The sequence below is a fragment of the Haemorhous mexicanus genome, chromosome 8, assembly GCF_027477595.1.
Source record: "Haemorhous mexicanus isolate bHaeMex1 chromosome 8, bHaeMex1.pri, whole genome shotgun sequence".
NCBI classification, from domain to species: Eukaryota; Metazoa; Chordata; class Aves; order Passeriformes; family Fringillidae; genus Haemorhous; species Haemorhous mexicanus.
The window spans coordinates 16,034,354-16,053,483 of NC_082348.1; the positions used below are offsets into that span (position 1 = coordinate 16,034,354).

At 50.2% G+C, this 19,130-nt stretch overlaps 1 protein-coding gene across 2 annotated transcripts in view; it reads left to right on the forward strand.

Annotated features, from left to right (window-relative positions):
- The window catches only part of SLC4A3 (solute carrier family 4 member 3), a 33,570-nt gene that overhangs the window by 1,329 nt on the left and 13,111 nt on the right, over nt 1-19,130 (forward strand). The window contains exons 2-11 of one of the 2 annotated variants that reach the window (XM_059852931.1): nt 3,533-3,673; nt 4,891-5,047; nt 8,591-8,925; nt 9,346-9,488; nt 10,056-10,267; nt 16,091-16,242; nt 16,876-17,056; nt 17,594-17,729; nt 17,828-18,002; nt 18,392-18,488. In XM_059852931.1, the coding sequence (XP_059708914.1) occupies nt 3,620-3,673; nt 4,891-5,047; nt 8,591-8,925; nt 9,346-9,488; nt 10,056-10,267; nt 16,091-16,242; nt 16,876-17,056; nt 17,594-17,729; nt 17,828-18,002; nt 18,392-18,488 (1,642 nt within the window). In that variant the 5' untranslated portion in view covers nt 3,533-3,619. The other variant, XM_059852932.1, reaches the window with a different exon arrangement.

The following is a 19,130-nucleotide window of genomic DNA, read 5'->3' on the forward strand; positions in this document are numbered from 1 at the left end:
AAGCACTGGCACTGTGAAGCAGCCTTTGGGAATGAGGGGGAGCCTCCCTGGGGTCCCTGTGAGCAACATGTGGGAGATGCTGTAGCTGCCAGCATTGCAGGGACATGCCTGCTCACTTTCCTTCAGATTCCCTTAAGCCTAGGTGGTCAGTACAAGGTATGGTGATTTATGTGAGCCAGTTCTGTTTACTGATGTGCTTGTGGAGAGAGCAGGGATGTGTGAGTGCACACAGGTTGGCAGGCTGTGGATTTTTCTGGCCTCCCTCTGAATCTGGCCTGCTGGCATGATGCTTCTATTACTGAAAATTACTTCTAGTGGGAATGCTGAATCACGTACTCCCCATAACCAGGAGATACAGTAGGATGAAGGTATCAGTCATTTGCTTTTCTTTAGTGGTGTTTGTTTTTTTTAGTTTCCCATTTTATCTTGTGCTCTTCTTATGGCAAACCAGGCAATGATGCCAGCAGGCTGGGCACTTCAGCATGGTGCTTATTAGCAGAATTCTCCCTGATACTCCTTTTAAGTTTCTATTTTCAATTTTAACCTATTCTTAAGTCTCTTTATGAAGGGCTGCCTGACAAAAAAAATAATCTTCAGTTGTGTTTTTCACCCTTGAGATCTTTCCAGACTGCTGGTTTGTTCCATCCCCATCTTAGTCATCCCATATTGTGCTAGATAAAATTAGCTCCTAACCTTTCCTTATAAATCAATCCCTCTGGCCCACTGGCAAAATTTTGCTCTTCTCTGAACTCCATCTGTTGAGGGTGGTAGAAACGCCAGGCAAGATCCCGTGGGTTTCCATCCCACCTTCCTCCAGAGGTGGCACAAAGTAAGGGGCAAGTGGCCTCTAGTGGCCGTGGACAGCCGTGAATGTGCTGAAGGGGAGCAGCAGTGCTTTCAGACTGTGGGCTCTCCATTCTCCAGGAACAGGAGAGCTGGTAGGGTTAGAATTGGAGAACACACCTCTCATCCTCACCTCCTCTCTCGTCTCCAGAGCGTCAGAGCTTTCCAACAGCTGGGCCCCAAGTCCTATCAGATTGAGGTGCCCACACGTCGCATCATGCTTTCATTGATGGAAACCCCGTGGGTACCTCCCAGTCCCTCTGAAATTTCAAAGCAAGTCCCCAAGGCTCTCTTACTGCTACTACAACTGTCTGGCTTTTAGCTGTTCAGCCTCATTAGAGTGATGGCTTCAGCATAATTCTGAATGTGCTGCTATGATGGGTGAAGAAAGACCAGGTGCTGGATTTCCCCTCCCTTTTAACTTCGTTTAGGCAGTCGGGCTGTAGTTTTAAACTCAGTATAACATCTTAGAAAGCTGGTGTCAGCAGAATATGTTGCACCCAGTAGTTTTCCAGGGTGTGGGTTTCCTCCCTCCCAGAGCACAAAATGCCTCTGGAGCCTCTGCCTTGCTTCAGATACACCTAAGGTTGCCCTGAAACAAAGCACATTGCTTCACAGCCCTGCTGATAGTTTTAGTTTACTTCAAAGGCCCCACAAGGCATGTTAGTGGCACAGAGGTGAAGCTGAGCATTAGCATTTCTTTTGTTAAATTACCTTTACCATTTTGCTAAGTCTTAGGGATTCTGCCTCCACAGGAGCTGCTGTCCAAAGCTCCATTATCTTTTTACTCCCTAAGTTATAGTCCTTGCAACATGTTTTTGCAGTCATTCTGTAGCTATGAATGTTCTATTCCTTAAAAATGTCCAATCCTTTCTTTAACAGTGGTGATGCCATGGCCCTGCAAAGTGAGGTTCCCCTGCCAGCTCTTCCCACTGGAATAAAATGTTCCCTGCCTTCAGTTCCAAAAGTACCCTTTTCTTGAAATAAATGAAAAAAAACAAAACAAAACAACAACAACAACAAAAAAACCTAAAAAAAAAAGGACAGGTGTTAACCTTTTCTCTATCATGTCTCCTACTAAAAGGGTGGCCTGGATGCTGAATTTGCTGTTTAGATGTCTGTCTTGGCAGCCTATTTCTCTTGATATGGTGATCTCTTACTGAGGATAAAATTAGTGATGGGTTCAATGAAGTGTGTTTCAGGGGTTTCTTCCATTATGTTTTGCCTCTATCCTGATAATTAGGAAGGTAGAGCAAAGGACCATCCTTCATCAGTGGTCAGATTAGCTCCTCAAGATCTTGCCTTACAGATGGCCCCTGGGATTTTTGGTTTGAATAAGCTCTTCATGTAGGCAGAGTAAGGAGGCTGTAGACCTTATGGAGATCTTCAAAGATAGAAGGGATGATAAAGTGGCCTTACTGCTTTCCTCCTTAGACAGTCTTTAGTGTTTTAGTTGCCTGTCTTGAACAGTGTCCCATGCTAGGTACTTCAGATGAGATAGTAAGAAACCCCTCAGCAGATAGCCAGGACATAGACTGTAATACTCACTCCAAAGCTTTCGTAGCTGGAGAATAGCTTGTTCTGAAAGATGGGTTTAATTTCTCTTATTTTTCTTTGTCATAAATACAAGTTGTTACCAGAGAGATGGCCAAGCTATCCTCTGACATTGCAGTGTTTTGCTCCTTGATGACATCACTGAAAAAAACCATTTTGTCAATTTTGAATTAATTTGTATTCTACCCTTGTAGTTTTAACGAATGTCCCTTTTCTTCTGCTGTGAGCTGAGGACACTTTGCTTCTCCCTGTGCCCAAATCACTGTGTATATGCTTACATCTTCTCTGTTTCAGATGAGTTTTTTGGGATCAGTGTCTTCCCAGTGCCAGCCTCTGTTCTTCCCGGAGTGCAGCCCGTGCTGTTTAGGCTGTGCTGCTGCTGTAGATGGTTTGACCAGAGGTGTTAGTCTGTATGCCAGTCCTTGTCAAGTATAGCACCTCTTTGCCTTCCTCACCTGTAGCTGGATATTGAGCAGATTGTTCCTTTGTGCTGTCCTCAGGGACTTGTGTGTCCTTTAGCCCTGCCAGTGCTGACAGGGCACAGATCTGCAGCCTTGGTCTTCTTGCCTGTAACATGTTTTGTTTTGTGTGTGGCGTTTGAATGATGAACTGTTTGTCCTTGTCCTATCTCTGTGGTCTGTACAGCTCTCTCTGTGGTTCCTTCTGGCCTTTTTGGGATCTGTCCAGCTAAAGCTAGGTGCCACAGGACCACTCTGCTGCCTGCTCCTGGCATGTACTCCCGGCACCTGATCTCTCAGACTTTTTCTTTCCCTCGTGGTCAGTCACACCCCAGCTTTGCACTGGTGTGCTGCTGTAGAGGTGGCTGAGCAGGAAGCTTTTCTTTCTCTTGCAAAGCCCATGCAGGAGCTATATGTAGCTGATGTCTCCGTTGGCCCCTCTGACCTTTCAGAGAAGGACAGGATCCCATCTATCCATGATCAGCTGGAGCTGGTGGCCAAAGCAGCATGGGCTGGGCCACTTGCCCCTGCACACTGCTGGGGACAGGCCTGTCCTAGTGATGCCAGGGAGGTTCTCCAGGCGCTGCTGAGGTGACCTCTGGATCAGGAGCCAGGGGCTTGAGGGCAGTGGCCAGCAGTCTCCCACGACATTCCGTTGTCCTGCCCTCTCTCCACAGGTTATGCCACTCTCCAGGTTTGCTGGGTGCCTGCCGGTGAAAGAGAAGGGTTGATATTTTGCCCAGGCCCTTAGGTCCTGAACCAAAATGGCAGCTGGAGAGTCCCCTCCCGTAGGAGATGTCTTCATCGACTTGCAGCAGGTGAGGTGGGAATCCAGCAGTAGCAGCAGCAGCGGGGCCGTCTCTTCCATGGGGACCGTGCTCCTGCCGGCTGAGAGCGGGGCCGGTGTCCTGGCAGCTGCAGCAGGAGACACAGCCTGCGCTTACCGGGGACAGGCTGCGCCAAGCGTGCCCCGGGGCTGCCCGTGAGCCCCGATCCTCTGCACACAGACAGCAAACTGCGGCCCAGAAAAGGCCAGGGATTGCTCTGTGAGGTCCCTGTGCCTTCAGGTGCCATCGGATAGGGTACACAAGTGACAGGAGGAGCTGGTTAGCTTGAGAACAGACTGTCCCTATTTAGGCTGGGCTTGAGACACCTGTGCTAAGGTGAGTGGAGAAGCAGTCTCACCCACAGACACAAAGCTGCTCCTAGGCCATAGCTAAGAACAGTGATGCAAGAAGAAGGATCTCTGAGCTAAAGCTGCCTTGCTCCCTCTTTCTGCCTAGCAGATTTGTCACAGTTGGGCCTCCTCCTGTTTCCATGGAAACACAGGAGTCCACAACAGCTCCACGCTGGCATTTCGCTATATTGATGGAAAATTTTACCAGCTGCAGCTGCTCAGGAGAAAGAAAGAAAGAAAGGCCAGCGGGCACCTGGTGATGCTCATGTCAGGGCACTTCCACCAGGAAAAGGCAGAGAAGTTCCCATTGCCTGAAACAGGAGGAAAATGGTCAGAAAAGCTTGAGAAGGCATCCAAGAGAAACGGGGAGTCTCTAGATGTGTGGAGGGGAGGTGGGAAGGCACAGGGTGGTCACTGACCCAAGGGCAACTCACCAGAGCAGGGATGCTGTCTCCTAGGGGGAAATACAGAGGTCTAAGAATGAGAGAGATGGCAGACCGGGCAAAGGGAAGATCAGAGAGCAGCAGTTAAATCTGAGAGGAGAGAAACTCCAGCCAAACAAAAGCTACGCATTTCCTCTGAGAAAAACAGGCACTGGCGTATTCCCTTGATACCTGCAACTCAAGACAGGTGTGGAGGACCACTAAGGTATCCTTGCTGAGTGTGCCTTGGAGCTTGCTGGTCTGTTCTGGCACTTGGTTTTGAGCAGAGCTGTGCCTCTGTGTGAGACATTGTGCCCCAGGACTGTTGTATGGAGCCTGGTGCTCCTTAGCAAGCCGGGCTGTTGGAAGGGCAGGAGGATCCAGAGGGCTTTAGGGGTCTGCCGTGTTTGATTCTTACCTGGCGGTTTCTGTGCAGGGCAGAGATGACGCAGAGAAAGCCTCTCCTGGTGCCGAGGACGATGAGGACTTGGATAAGACTTTGTCAATCGAGAGATTTGGGGACCTGATAAGCAAGTCAGCATCAAGCAATCTGGAGAAGCAAAGTCGCAGCTACAGTGAGAGAGATTTTGAATGTATGTAGGTTTTGAAACATTGTACCCCCTTCCACCCTCACCACCAGCCCTCACTCAGTCCCACGTGCTCTCTACAGCCTTGTGCCAGGACTGCAGATTGTATTAGCCTGCTATTCACTTCCTTCCTCCAGAGCGTTCCCAAGGTGCTATGTACACACAGTTTAGCACCAGTGCCCACGGCCTGTTTCCAGTCTGTTCCTGTTTTCTCTGTCTCCATAGGCATAGCTACTGCACAGCCCACCCAGCAGCCGTAGCTCAGCCCAGGGTGTTCGTTCACCTCCTACACCAGTCTCTGAGCTCTCTGCAGCTACTTCCCCAGGTTGAATTTTCCAGTTTTAAAACAATTTTTATTCCATGTGGCTGCAAAGAAACATCCAAACATGACCAGAAGCCAGGCTGTCCTCCCCAGTCTGAAAGCAGATGGCTCCAGTCAGACATGCCTGTGTATTTCTAAATAGCATGCGAGAATCCACTGGGCTTATCTGATCAAAGAAAGGAACTGCAAAATAAAAATGGAGTGTGAATTTAAAGTGCTGTAGTTATCTCACCTGAATTCATCTGAGCGGCATATCTGTTTCTCTATCTCCTCTTTCATGATGAAGGCAACTGGCCTGCCCAAAGTTACTTTGGGTGTTAGATGGGAATGTACTGACAAGAGTGACCATAAGCTGTTGCCTGGTGTAGGTGGGTTATGTTACTTTGTAGTAAGAGCAGTGAAGGGCAGGAAGAGGGCCCCGTCCAGCAGCCTGTTTGTGTGGCAGACACGTAGCAGTGGTTGGGAGATTTTCCCAGCCTGTGGCTCTCCACAGTCACATATTGCTTCTTTTCCAGCTTGGCTATGATGAGCTACAACCTTGGGAACATTATGTCCCAAGTACATCACCAGGCTGTTTTCTGCTTGGCCACTCATTTCCAATGGCTGTTATAAAAGCTTGCTGGTAAAGTCTATTACTGTAGTGCACCTCAGCTGCTTTTTTTTTGCCTGTGTCATTTCTCTACAGAGGCTCCATTCAAATAACACTTCCCATCTGGGCTCAAAGTCACTCATGCACATGGCTGCAAGGTGCTGATAGCTTTGCTGTGGGTTGAATTCCTGTCCTGTAGGAATTACCTGCTCAGAAGCTCTGCCTGTGTGCACAGGTGTGCGGGTTGGCTTGGAGGACGTGGATGATCTGCTTGAGCATGCATGGCAGAAGCTTTTTGGAAATTTGACTAGAGATTTGTACTGTTTGGGGTTGGGTTTTTTTCCCTTATTAATAGGAGAATAATTTTTCTTTTGTCAGAATCAAGCTTGTTTTCCTCTGAACCCCTGTTGTATTTCTGTTGTCTAGGGCTACATCAACCCTGGTTATCAAAAGTTTTATGCAGTTTGTATTCATAAAGCTGAAAGATCTGGTTTGGTCATTAGGCTTTTAAAGATAGCATACCAGCCCATAGAGGTGAATGATCTCTGGGCTTAGAAATGTTTCCTGCTCTAGTTGAAGCCGGGAATTCCTAATATGTAGGCTCTTCCTTCTGGGCTCCCTATCTAAATTACTTTTTCATATCTCTTGTATCAAGTTCACCAAGAAATGTAATCAAACATCTGGGACACTAGTTTGGCAGTAACTTTCCATACAGGCAGGCAATGCAAGGAAGGGAGCAGGGAGGGAGGGCAGGGACTGGATGCACAGGAGGACAAGGAGGAAGAAGAGGGAGGTATGAATCCTTTTGTGTTTGGGAGAGATGTGTTTTTCCCACCTCCTGACCACCTCTGTGGAGATGCGATCTGTTGACCCGAGGAGGGCTGAGTGCAGGGATGAAGAGAAGAGCAGCACTCCCCTCTTCTGTGCCAGATCATGCACCATCACTGCCCTTCCCTGCAGCCCAAGGCTTCAGTTTCCTTCTGATCCAAAACATAAATGTTTCTGCCTTGGACTGAAGTGAACAAGCCAGAAGGGAAAGATGGGCTGTGTCCTCATCAGCAGCTTTGTGCTGTTGAAGGAGCAACGTGTGTATAGTTGGGGTCTTCCTTGCTTCTTATATTGGAAATTTATGCCTAACCTACCTGTGGCATGCTATGGAAGTACAGCAGCAGGACAGGAGGGTCTGTCTTCACATCTTGTGAATGAAATAGGGTACACCCAGTTAAGTCAAAGAAAAAAACACTTTTGAGAGAAAAGTGTTTATAAAGAGCCCAAACTCTTTCCAATGTGCAGACGTCTGACCATTCTAAATCTCCTCTAATCTTGCCACAAGCTGCTTCTTCTGAACCAGGGGGATGTGTGAAATATCCCTGCTGTTCCCAAGGGGGGAAACAAGGGAGAAAAGACTTGAGAAACCAAAGGAAAGGAAACATGACAGCAGAACAATGAACCTGCCTGGCTCTCCCAGGGAGAAGGTTAAAGCCTACATTGAAAATGTCCTTTGAAGGTAGTTTTCACTATAAACAGATTTTGCTGCCATGTCACAGGAAAGCTGGGAAGGAACCAAATCTAAACCGTCTGGAAACAATTGCTCAGGAAGAGCTGCCGAGCAACACTCCCTTGCCAAGTGGCTGGTGCCCCCCTGATTTCAGCCTCTCCGGGTGCATCCCCAGGACCTGTGCATCCTGCAGACTGTCCGTGGGAGGCTTTGTGCCCGCAGCTAGCCCTGGCAGCAGTGCCTTCTCTTTCTCTCACAGTGGGATGCTGAGCTTACCCTCTTCCCTGCCTGGTGTGTTGCCTTTGTTTTGGAATGAAGGCTCAGAAATGTCCTTAATTTCTTCTCATTCTGTAATTCCCATGACACCCAGGTCAAGCCTGTATGAATTTCTCTTTGTAGATTAGTTTAAAGAAAAGTCCTTCTGCCCTGTTTCTTTACCCTGGTTTTCAAAAGACAGCCTCCTAGCTGAACCGCAATTTCAGAGGCTGGTGTAACACATGCCCTCAAAGTACCTGGGATTTGGACTTAGGTTACTTCTGCACTGTTGTTCCTGTGGCTGTGTAGGAGGAACTTTCTGTCAAAGCCTGAGGGATAAATAAGCTACATCTATTCAACTCAAAGAAACATTATGCAGAAAAGAAATCATTATCATTTAGGATGGAAAAGACCTTTAAGATCATCAAGTCCAACTGTAAACCTAACACCAAGTCCACCACTAAGCCATGGCCTAACCACTAACTAATGTCCCTAAAAAGTTTGTAAAGGGCCCAAATTATGCTTGTTTGAGGATGCAAGAAACATTTTCCCATGTTTAGGAAGGGGATGTTGCCCGTGACAGGTCACTGCAGCTCTGCACAGCCATGCAAATGGCTTTTGGCAACACAGGGAGAGTGCTGCCTTCCCCAGGGTAGTGGAGCTGTGTTGGGGTGGTTTGGCATTGCACAGGGGCTGTGTTCCCACCTATCCCAAGCTGGACACAGCCTGCCACATCAGTGAAAGAGCTTTGCTATGTCCCTGCGGGCTGGTGGCTCTCCTTGCCCTTCCTGGCCCTTGATCTTCAGACCATGCTGTTTCCTGGAGGGGCGCCTGGCAGGTTCCTCCCAGCCTCTTCCTGCCCCTGACTCTCTTTTTCTCTCTCAGTCCACCGCCAAACCTCGCACCACATCCATCATCCCCTTTCCACTCACCTCCCTTCTGCCCTCAAGTTCCAAAAGAGGCCACCCCGTGCCAGCAGGAGGAAAAAAAGGAGGAGGAAAAAGAAGAAAACCTCAATACCTCCCTCAGAGGTGACCCCCACCATCCAGGAAGAGGACGAGGAGGGAGGAGAAGAGGAGGAAGAAGAGGAAGAAGAAGAAGAGGAAGAAGGAGAATCTGAGGCAGAGGAGGTCCAGGAGAAAGAAATCTCTGCAGAATCTGAGGCCGAAGCTCGTGGGAAGGACACATCCCCTAAGCTGGAGTCCCCAAGGAAACCAAAGGCAAGGCCAGGACATGCCTATCTGGATGGGGCTTGGAGTCTGGAGGGAGGTGGTAGGAGGGTGCCAGCAAGTATGCTGCTCAGGGATAAGAAGTTTTAGCTGTGCAGTATTGTGGGAAGAGTGTTTTTGTCCTTGCCTGGTAGGGATGGCCACCAAAGACAGTGACAGGTAAGTCATTGTTTGGTGTGGATGCAGGGGTGGGTATGCATGAGCATTTTGGGGCTGTAAGACCCATGGGGGAAGATCAGTGTGTCTGTTCTTAAGTTTTATAGTACAGTGGAGGGCTCAATATGAGCAGTCCCAGGGTATGGGGTATGTGGGGAAAGCCACTGTGGCCCATTTTGGGGAGGATCCGTGTGCCAAGGATTGGGGTGAAGGCTGCCTGCCCAGCTCTTGCTGTCAGGGCTGTTGTCTCTGCAGTTCACGGTTGGCAGCGATGAGGAGGAGCCCAGCAGCACTGCGGCTCCCGCGCAGTTCCACGTGGAGGAGGAGTGTGGCATCCTGTCCCCCATGCCTCGCTTTGCTGACCTGCTGCAGGACAAGGGCCCTGCCTCTCTCCACAGGTGGGTGAGCAGTGCCAAGCTGCCTGCTGCTCTCCCCGGCTCTAGGTCACTGCACAGAGTCTGTCCCCAGGGGCAGTGGCTGTGCTTAGCCTGAACTTGCCTGCTGAGTCAGAGGGGGCATGGGTCCCAGAAGGAAAGCATCTGTGAGCAAGAGGGCTGCTCTCCAGTGGGATGATGATTCCATGGGACTCCTGCCACCTCCCTGGGTCCATGGGATCCCCATAGTGCAGGGTTAGAAGCACTGGGCTGCACACCTTGGAGTACCCTTCCTCCCAGCTAACTTGTGCTGTCATGCTGAGCTGCCAGCTGGGAAGCCCCAGGAGGGGACCACGAGGCTGTCGACTCAGGGGTAGGTCCCTGACACTGGGCACAAGCTGATCCCACTCTGTTTTAGGGAAGAGGAGGAGCAGAAGGAGCAGCCTTCAGGTTTTGCAGGAGATGACTCCTAGCCCTGCTCCTTCTCAGGGGCTTGCTGGTCAGGGCTGGGCCATGGGACCCCAACCCCTGAGGCCACTGCCCATTCTCATTCACCCTGCTTACTACTGTCGGTCTCTTTGGTTCCTACAGCCCCCCCGGGCCTCGAGAGCGTCTGTCCCGTGGGTGGGAGAAGCGCAAGGCCTGGGGCCAGGTGGCGAGTGGCCAGCGGGTCACCTATGACTTGAAGGAGAGGATGTGCATCGGCAGCATGACCACCCTGGAGAGCGCGGCGTACCAGCGCGTCCCCACAGACGAGGCCGAGGCCCAGATGCTGGCATCTGCTGACTTGGATGGCATGAAAAGTGAGGCTTTACCACACTACCTGCATTACCAGTGCGTGTGTCCCTTTGTCCCGTGCTTCTCTTGCTCTCCCCTAGCAGCCTCAGACATCGTCTTCAGCCTGCTACAGAACCTGGTCCTCACCTTTCTGTTCCCCAGATCCTTCTTTTCCATCAGTGTCTCATCTCTGTTAGCTTTGCATTGTCCACAGTGCTGATCTTTATGTTTTCAGCATCTCTACTCCTACCCACCCCATGGATTCCTGCTCCACCACCCGCTCCCCTGTCCTCTGCAGTTCAGGGTTCCCTGCATTTCCCTGAGACCCAGCTCTCTCCTCTCCTGACACACTTTCCCAGCGATCAGCCCTCTGTGTGACTCGCTGCCAGCTCTGCTGTTGCAGAAAACCTGAGGTGAGGAGCCTCCCCTCTCCTCTGCTCTTCAGGCAGAGGCAGCTGCCTCCTCTGGAGCGCCTCAGAGGGGGACTGCCCCTGTGCATGGCACGAGGACAGAGACAAGAGACGTCATGGAAATGCACGCTCTGGGCCTGAGGACATGGAGAATTCAATAGGTTGCTCTGCAGACTGGAGAGGGAGGGAGACACCAGAGGGGAGTGAGGGAGAAAAGCAGTGCTGCACATGCAGCCTGGCTGTGCCCGGGCCACGGGTGCTGCATCCCATCCCTGGGCATCTGGCGCAAGACTCCACGGAAAAGTGAGGACCCTGCTCTGGAGGAGCTGGTGGGCAGCCCCCCACAGAAGCATCCCTGGGTGGAGCCAGTCTTCCTGGAACCTCATCAGTCCTCGGGGCTGCTGCAGCCGGCGCCTTCATGCCCTGTGAGCAGGGGAGCAAGGCACTGGGGCTTGCCCCGGGGCTGTGGTGAATCCCCCCGGGGGGGCAGCTTGCTTCCCACACTTCAGCCTGGCTGTCCTGGCTCCTCATCTGAAGGCGTGTCGTTCATGACACCTGACCCCTGACCTTCACCAGGACAACATGACAACCCTTCGAGAGGAGCCAGCAAAGGAGTCAGAAGGGGGCAGCAGCCCAGAGGTAGTGATAAGCACCTGTATGCGCAACTCACTCGGCTATGAAGACTTTGATGAATTTGCCTTCAATTTTGAAGACTATGATTTATGGGAGGCCATCAGAAACCATCTGGGCTACCCAGGCGGGGAGCCCACCTGTAAGTACCAGAGCAGTGACCCCATGGTTGCAGCTGTAGATCAGAGCCCCCTGCTACAGTGCATAACCCCCTCCTGTGTTTGTTGTCTGTACCCTCTCCGTGTCAGGTTGGTCTTCTGGTTTAGAGGAAGTACAGTCTGCTCCACTGTGTGTCTGCCCGTGTGTCTGTGTGAGGTCTTAGTACCAATCTGTGTTGTAGTGCTGAGGTGCTTTCCTCTGTGTGTCTCACTTGAGCAGCTCCAGAGGCAGCTGCATCTTGCTGTTTGTGCTTATCAGGATGTGGCCCATGCTGTGGGCAGAGAAAAAGCAGCTGCTCTGAGGTGTGTAAGGACAAAGAGATTTCCCCTTCCATTTGTAGCACAAGGTGACAGTGTGCTGCTGCTCTTTTTGTTGGAATTTGAGTCGAGGTGCGGATCTGACAGCGGAGGTGGGTGTCAGGTTCTAGCTCTGCACCGTAGCCTAATTACCCAAAGAAAAAAAAAATAACCTAGTCTTTGTATCTGCATGCTTGAGCATGGCTGTGAAACTAGCTGATGGCAGACTGGCTGGGGTGCCTGGATGGGAGAAAAGAGGAAGAAAGGGAGCAAGAGTGGGAAAAGCAGAGAGAATAGGAATCTTGAGGGTCAGGAATGTCTTCCTGTTCTCCGCATCTGTTTCTGTACCTTCACATCCCTTGCAGAGCAATCTCTGAACTGTCTCAGAGACCATGCAGAAACCAGAGTCTCACTCTCATCTCTCACAGGGCTCCTTTCTTGGTACATGTTGCTAGAAGGTGGCCCACCTTGGGAGTGATACTGTTCATAGCCATGGCTCACGGGTGACTGTCCAAATGTTATCAAGTGGATCAAGTGTTAATTTTTCAAGGGATTTTAGGAGTGCCCATGGAAGGGTGATGTCCCAGAACTAGCCCACTAAAAAGCTTTACACAAGTAAAGAGTGGGGAAGCAGAGTGATTGTAACTGGAGCTCAGGATGCCTTGGTTCAGCTTCTGCCTCTGCCACAGACTGTTTGATCTCGGGCAAAAAATTAACTTGCCCTGCCTCTCAGTCACAGCATTGTGTTCTCTTTGTCATCTGTTCCATCTTTACAAGCCTTCAGGAAAAGAATGTCTGCCTATGTGCTTCTGCAGGGACCAGCTAGTGGGGATTAGCTTCTGGCTGTTACAGTAACAACTCTGCTACTTGTTACTGTAAATTGATAGGGCATGTAATAGTAGCAAAGTTCAAAATAGAAACCTGGAGCAAATTGGTCCCATCAGCTGTCCCAAGCTGAATGAACTGTAAATTAAAAGTGTGAAGAAATTGTTCCAGGTTCACCTTGGAAAACATGGATATTCTTGAGAAGGTAGAAGGGGCCGATGACTCTGCAAGGTGTGATAATGCATCACTTACAAAGTGGGGAAGATGGGCTTTCTAGTAGTTAACACATTCATTGATTGCTACAGCTAATACTGTAGGTGCTCTGTACAGTAAACTCTTAATTGTATAATGAATCCACGTTGTGGATTAATCCTGCAGAGAGGTATGGCAGAGTCGGACATGGCTGAGACACCAGAGTCTCTTTGGTGCAGAGCCAGTTCACTTTCAGCCAGTGCCACTTGCCCAGCTCTTTACGCCATGGCAATGCCTCTTCCAGGACCAGGTCAGATCCAGGAGGAATATATTTTGAACAGAATGGAGTCCTTGGTCTCCTTGCATTCTTTTAAGTGTTTGGAGCGTGGGGAGTGCTGGACCTGGACACCTGGTTGGCAGCAGGAATGAGCCATCTCTACCACATTGAACTTGGCATCAGCCAGCAGAGACTTGGGCTCTGTGCAGGACAGGGCAGTAGCTTTTTCCAGAAGCCAGCATGGGGCTGTGTTTTACAGTATGTTGATTAGCATTTCATTTAGTCTAGTTTTAAATATTTCAAGAATCTGAGTTTTAAGTGTCTTTTTATATATTTCAAGAGTCTGAGTTTAAAATCTCTTTTTTCTTGCTATAACTTAACCATTGGGGTGGATGGGCAGTGTGCATTATCCTTGTGATGCCAGGATAGCAGGTTGCTCTCTAGTACTGATACAAATACTCAGATGCCTCTTTCTGGTCTTTCTTCTTGTGGATTGAGGGAAATGAAAGGAGAGGAACAGGAGCTATTGAAGGTGTAAATTGAAGGCAATTGCCTGCTAGCAAAGGCATTCTTGGGAAAGACTTTAAGCGGTGCAGTCATATTTGTCATAGTCAGATTTAAGCTGGTGGAAAAGGAGCTTGCTCATCTGAAATCTGACTGTGGAAGCTAACGTGACGAGATCATCTTCTGGAAGAGACTGTAGGAGATGCTGTGTGGGAGGGTGACATACCAGTTCGTTGTAGTGGAGCTACCATAGGAATTGCTCTCTGTCCTCTGATATCACTGTCTTCACACTCAGATCCTGGGGAGCACTGAGAGGAGCTACAGCAAGAGCAGTACTCCTTGGGGAGTTTGGCTTCAAGCAAGAAGGACAGATGTATGCCCTGACCATATCACCCTTTGGTCTCAGTCTAAGATCCTGTCCTGAATAAGGACTTTTAGGTGCTCTCTTGAGATTGACTTTTATTGGGGAAGGCACCAATCTGACAGGACACAGAAAGGGTCTCTGTAGAGCAGCCTGGAGCACTTCAGCTGGGTTCCGCATGGGACTTCCAAAGCCAGTGGTTCTCATAAATTAAGACCAGGTGCCCACCCTGCTTCTATGAGTTTTATCCCCCAGCTGGCATCTCAATAGCCACAAACACTACCAAGGAAGAGCAGCAACCTAGTCTGCTTTAGGTAGGGCTCTGGAGATATGCCTTCACTGATGCTCTCTCACCCTGCAGCACTCTGATTCTTGTCCCTGTCAGTGAGTGTCGGAGTCTCTGGAGGTGCGGTCAGGAAATGTGGCTCCTTGCTTTTTATCTGTCCTCCAGCCATTGTCTGGCTAAGACTGTGGATGCTTTTTAGGGCTGTTGTTGAAGAGCACTGTGTAATAAGTTGTCATCTCTGAGAGGAAAGCTTGCTGTCCTTTCTGGGTAGAGTGTACTTGGGCCCTGGTTTTCCCGGTTCACAGAGAGAAGGAGTCCCAGGGTGCATAGGAGGATCAGAAGCTGTAGGGATTGGAGCAAAGGTGCCAGATACCAAGATCATCTGCATGATGGACTGCTTGTTTCATGCATGAGCTCATACTGAGTGTGCTGAAGTGGCTGCTGTGCGTGCAGGAACTGAGAAATCCATGGAAGCCCCACACGTGCCCAACTCTCAGAAACGTTCGTGGTGGTTATTGGGCCAGTATTGGTTCCTATCGACATTGCAGGGCAGTAAGTGGAGCAGGGAGGAGTCCTACCATCAGCAGGACGTGTATCAGCAGGGCAGCCAATGGGGGAAAGTGCCCTCAGGCTCAGTATTGATTCATTTTATATTTAATTTAGCGACCCAGATTTCCAAGGTGCAAGGCCATGGTATGCGTGGCCTGATGCTGGGTGTGTCTTTCCATGCCAGAGGTGTACAGATATTTTTCTGCAACAACAAAGACACCACTCAGACTTAAAACTGTGCTTTTTACTGTGTCTCATATCCTGAAAGCTGCAGGTCTTGAAGCTAGGTGCAGAAAGATATGTGCAAGCAGAACATTCACCCCAGCCAGTGGAGAGCTGCCCTTGATCTGCCAGGGAGAAGATCTTGGCATTGTCTTACAAGCACAGCCAGCAAACCTCAATGGACCAAAGCTGAGCAAAAGCCCTGACTCCATAATCTAGTTGAGTGAGCCAGCCCATCCTGTAATGAGGCTCTGAGGGTTTCCACATTCCTGTGGGTTGTCTGTGCTGAGAAAGATACACTTGCTGTCTCTGGGTAGTGTCCAGGGAAATTCTCCCTGGCAGGCTGTTGCCCGGTGCTGTTTCTCTGGCATTGCAAAAAGGCTAGCATGGTTGTGGCTGCATTTTGGTGGGCACTGGCTAGCCAGGAGCACAGTGATGGGTCTGTAGAGCAGCCTTAACAGCTTTTGTGAGGCTTTGCCTCAGCCAGCCAGTCTCTAACTCAGACCTTTTTGAGGGCATTACAGCAGCACTGCGGATCATTTAGAAGCAGCGATAGCTCGACTTCACTGCCAGCCTCCAAGCCAGCCTGAGGCTGCAGTGTTATCCTACAGTCTCGTCACACAATTAAATAAAACAGACATTGATATTTCCTTATGTCTCCCAGACCAGCAGCTAAATATCCTTCCCTTTCACTGCCCTTCATGCTCGCTGAGCACCAGGCCTTCCCTGGTGCAAGGCTGAGGCCCAGCCAGGTGCCTGCCTTTGCTGTGTGGTTGCAGAACTGTGCAGGCAAGGCTGCAGGTTGCTTTTTGTTGGGGGAATATGGGGAGGATTTCCACACCACTTGTCTGAGTACCACGAGTAGAAGCATTTGTGATGAAGCCCCAAGCGTATGCACAGCTTAAGAGGAAGCCTTCTCTGTGAAGAGGTGAGCTCACATCTCTGGAAGAGATGAAAGTAGGCAAATGAGGCAGAAAGGATCTCCAGAATTCTGGAGGAGGGTGGTGAGTTCTCCAGCTGCCAGGGCTTTGATAGCCTAGGTTAATAAGAGAAGGACGTGCTTGGATGTGTTTCCCTGCCAGACAGTGTATATCCACTAGACAAATTGGTGGCCTTTTTTCCTTTCCTATGTCTTCAGGCCACCGCTTTGAAGATAACCCAGGTGTGAGGAGGCATCTGATGAAAAAACCATCTCGGAGTCAGGTCACCAGGACAAGCAAAAAATTAGCATCAACTCCATCTGTCAAGAAAAAGAAGAAGAAGAAGAAGTTGGATAGAAAGCCCCACGAGGTATTCATATGCTGTCCTCCCACACTTATTCAGAAGCCATAAATCAGCACTAAAAACATGCAGTTTATAAAGTGATAAAATGTGTTTCAATATAATTAATTATTTACATGACCTTGAGGGTGACATTTCATGCTATTATCCATTACCATGACAGCTGAAAATACACTTTTTTCAATATAAGGGGAGATTTCCCTGAAACCACAAAGCTTTGACTTTAGGAAAGACATTTAAAAGTCACAGAAATGGTGATGTTGTTGTGGAAGTTGGCAGCACAGTAACATCACTATCTCTGGAGAGTGTGGGAAATTTAGGGGGACACCGAGAAGAAGGCAGAGGACAAAATTGCAGCAGTTTGATAGGAAGGGATGCTGCATTGCATTGTCCTCTCCTTTCTGCCCACACCATGTGATTTGGAGCTTTCTGGTGCTCCATGTTGGAAGCTGTTGGAAGCTCCTGCCATGCTGTCAGTGATATTTATCCTGGCTGCTTCTGTGCAGTAAACCTCTGGTTAAACCATGGCAGGTTTGTTCCAGTATCGTGTCAGACCAGGCGGTACCTCAAGAAGAGAGCTGAGGCTTTCTGTGTGCTGCTGGTAGAGCTGTATGCATCTCATGTCCTTGTCATCCACACTAGGTATTTGTGGAGCTGAATGAGCTGGTGGTGGATAAGAACCAGGAGATGCACTGGAGGGAGACAGCCCGCTGGATCAAGTTTGAGGAGGATGTGGAGGAGGATACAGCAAGGTGGGGGAAGCCCCATGTGGCTTCACTGTCCTTCCGCAGTCTGTTGGAGCTCAGGAAGACTATTGCCCACGGTGAGTGAGGAAGAGCAGGCCAGGGTTTGTCTCTTACTCTAGGACAGGTTTTGCTGGATAGCTTCTGTCACTGTTAGGTGCCTCACTGGAGCCACAAAACAGCGTCTGTGTCCAGGCTTCACACAGGGTCTGTGGAGACAGACATCCTGCAGCCTGTTTTCAGGGCTTGCATTAGCTCAACGGTGCCTGTGTTGCTTCCACACTCTGCTTCTCTGCTCTCAGGCACATGGAAGCTGCAACCCCCAGCTGTGCCTTGGCCAGCAGGCCTTGGACCCATCTTTGATGTGGTCAGCAAGTTTGGTCAGAGTGGAAGACTGAAATAAAAGGAGATACCAGAATTACCATTGCATCTTGGAGCTTTTGGGTTCTCTTGGGGCAAGGGTTTACAGAAAGGACATGGGGCACTTGGGCATTTCTCAGCTGAATCTGTACCCCAACCAAAGCCTGGCTCCTGGTGGAACAGCTGTGTCCCCAGAGTGTGAATGCAATGGGGAGTGTTGCACTCTAGGAGCAGGGCTCTTCCCCTCATGCCGGCAGGTGCCGTCCTCCTTGACTTGGAGCAGACCACTCTGCCTGGCATCGCTCACCTCATGGTGGAGACCATGATCATCTCTGACCAGATCAGGGCAGAGGATCGAGCCAACGTGCTGCGTGCCCTGCTGCTGAAGCACAGGTGGGTGGATATGGATGCCGGCTCTCAGGGCCCACATCTGTGAGCCCCAGGTGGCAAGGGAGGCGGGTCCCCTCATGGCCTCCACTCTTCCCCCTCAGCCATCCCAATGATGAGAAAGAGGGCTTCTTCCCGAGGAACCACTCCAGCTCCAGCATGAACTCCATCGTGGGGAACCACCATCACAACCACACCGCAGACACATGTGTGCCCCTCATGGGGGAAGAACGCATTGAGATGGCTGACCCCAAGGCCAACGAGACCGAGTGCAAGGAGGTGAGGGTGACCTGGGGGGTTACTGTGTCTTTTTCCACACTCTGGGGACAGCTGTTGGCTGCCAGCAGGCCATGGTGCCCACCTCTGATCCCTTTCTTGGGGAAACCTTGTAGTGCAAGGACTGGATCACCTGGAGCGCTGGAAATCGGGTCGCTGCATTATGAATTTGGTACCTAGTTTTGGCTTTGCACTGTATGCAAACGTCTGCTTGAGCATGTAATGGCAGCAGCAGCCCTGGCACTTGCAGGGTGGCCTTTGCTGTGAGGGTTCCTTGCTGCGAAGCAGGCCAAGGCAAGCCCAGCTGCATTTGTGCCAGTAGGGTGCGAGGCTGTGTAGGGAGACCAAAGCATGGGGACTTCACCCTTACTTTTTTGTATTCTTTATGGCAGAAAAACCCACATCTTCATAACTCTGAGGGCCATCGTAAATACTTGAAGCTGATGGAGAAAATCCCTGAAGATGCAGAGGCCACAGTGGTCCTTGTGGGTAAGAGGTGGCATGTAGAGTCCCCCAGTGACTAGTGCAGATCCTGGTGTGGCCCCAGCGGTGTGTGCCCTCACTCCCCAGGGATATTTGGTCCTTTCATACATGTTCAGCTGGGGAGTGAGCCTGGTACACTCCCTCCTTTGGTGATGGTTCATCTTCTGTTTGTGTATAGCAAATGTATGGTCTGCCAGGCTAGTTCTTTTCCTAAATTCAAAAATAGGCTGATAGATGCTGCTCCTGGGAGCTGGGGTCCAACTTAGGGGTGGAAGTCCTGCCAAGCTCACAGTATGTCTGGTTTTGCAACTCAGAAGTAGGTGAGTGGTGCCTGAGGGACTGATGGCCAAGCCATCGCCCTGCCCCTTGACCATTGCTGCTCTCTGTCTGGCTTCTTAACACCTTGCCAGCAGCTGGGCCCTGTCCCTGACCAGTGTTGGCTGCTGGCTGTGTGTGCCAGCAAGCTTTGAGTTGACAGAAGCAGGGCCTGGCTGCTGGCAAGGTCTCAGGTATTGACTGTAGCACTACCAGGACATATTTCTCTGTACAGGAGGGCTGTGAGCAGGCAAGCTTGAGCATCAGTGGGCTTGGTGCCTTCTGATTGCAAGAGTATTCCTCTTGGCACTTTACTGGCATTAACTTCTCAGC